This window comes from Penaeus monodon, chromosome 25, assembly GCF_015228065.2.
Source record: "Penaeus monodon isolate SGIC_2016 chromosome 25, NSTDA_Pmon_1, whole genome shotgun sequence".
Taxonomy (NCBI): Eukaryota; Metazoa; Arthropoda; class Malacostraca; order Decapoda; family Penaeidae; genus Penaeus; species Penaeus monodon.
The window spans coordinates 30,583,258-30,583,720 of NC_051410.1; the positions used below are offsets into that span (position 1 = coordinate 30,583,258).

At 37.8% G+C, this 463-nt stretch overlaps 1 protein-coding gene across 1 annotated transcript in view; it reads left to right on the forward strand.

The window, feature by feature from the left end:
• LOC119589140 (calcitonin receptor-like protein 1) overlaps nt 1-169 on the forward strand; it is a 102,570-nt gene extending 102,401 nt beyond the window's left edge. Inside the window, exon 5 of the mRNA XM_037937717.1 lies at nt 27-169. Within this exon, the coding sequence (XP_037793645.1) occupies nt 27-134 (108 nt within the window). The 3' untranslated portion in view covers nt 135-169. The remainder of the gene's footprint in view (nt 1-26) is intronic.
• The last annotated feature ends 294 nt before the right edge of the window (nt 170-463 follow it).

Genomic DNA, 463 nt, shown 5'->3' on the forward strand with positions numbered 1-463 from the left:
AATGTCTATGACCTTTTTTTTCACAGTCGAAGCTGGACATCGCTCATGGCACGCGCATCATGGAAATGGTGGGCTTAAGCCTCTCCCTGACTTCCCTCTGCATCTCCCTCGCCATATTTTTCTACTTCAGGTAAGCAAGCTCTTCAGTAGTCGAGCAAGAATCACAAATAAAAATGAGAAAAAATAAACACACACACAAAAAGATGAAAAAAAGCAATGACGTTTCGAGTCGAACTTATATGCCTCTTTAAATGGAATCGCCTATTTCAGGTAAGCAGGTTTGTGGTTATAAAACAGAGCATGAAAACCTTACACATCATGACTAGACTCCTTTTCAATCGAAAATCGTCTACATCGTAAGGTTTATAGTTACTGAATTTCAGCCACAACGATTATAGAAACATATTTAAAAGACATGACTTTTCGAGAAATTAAAAAAAAAGGGGGATAACCATAATGTGTG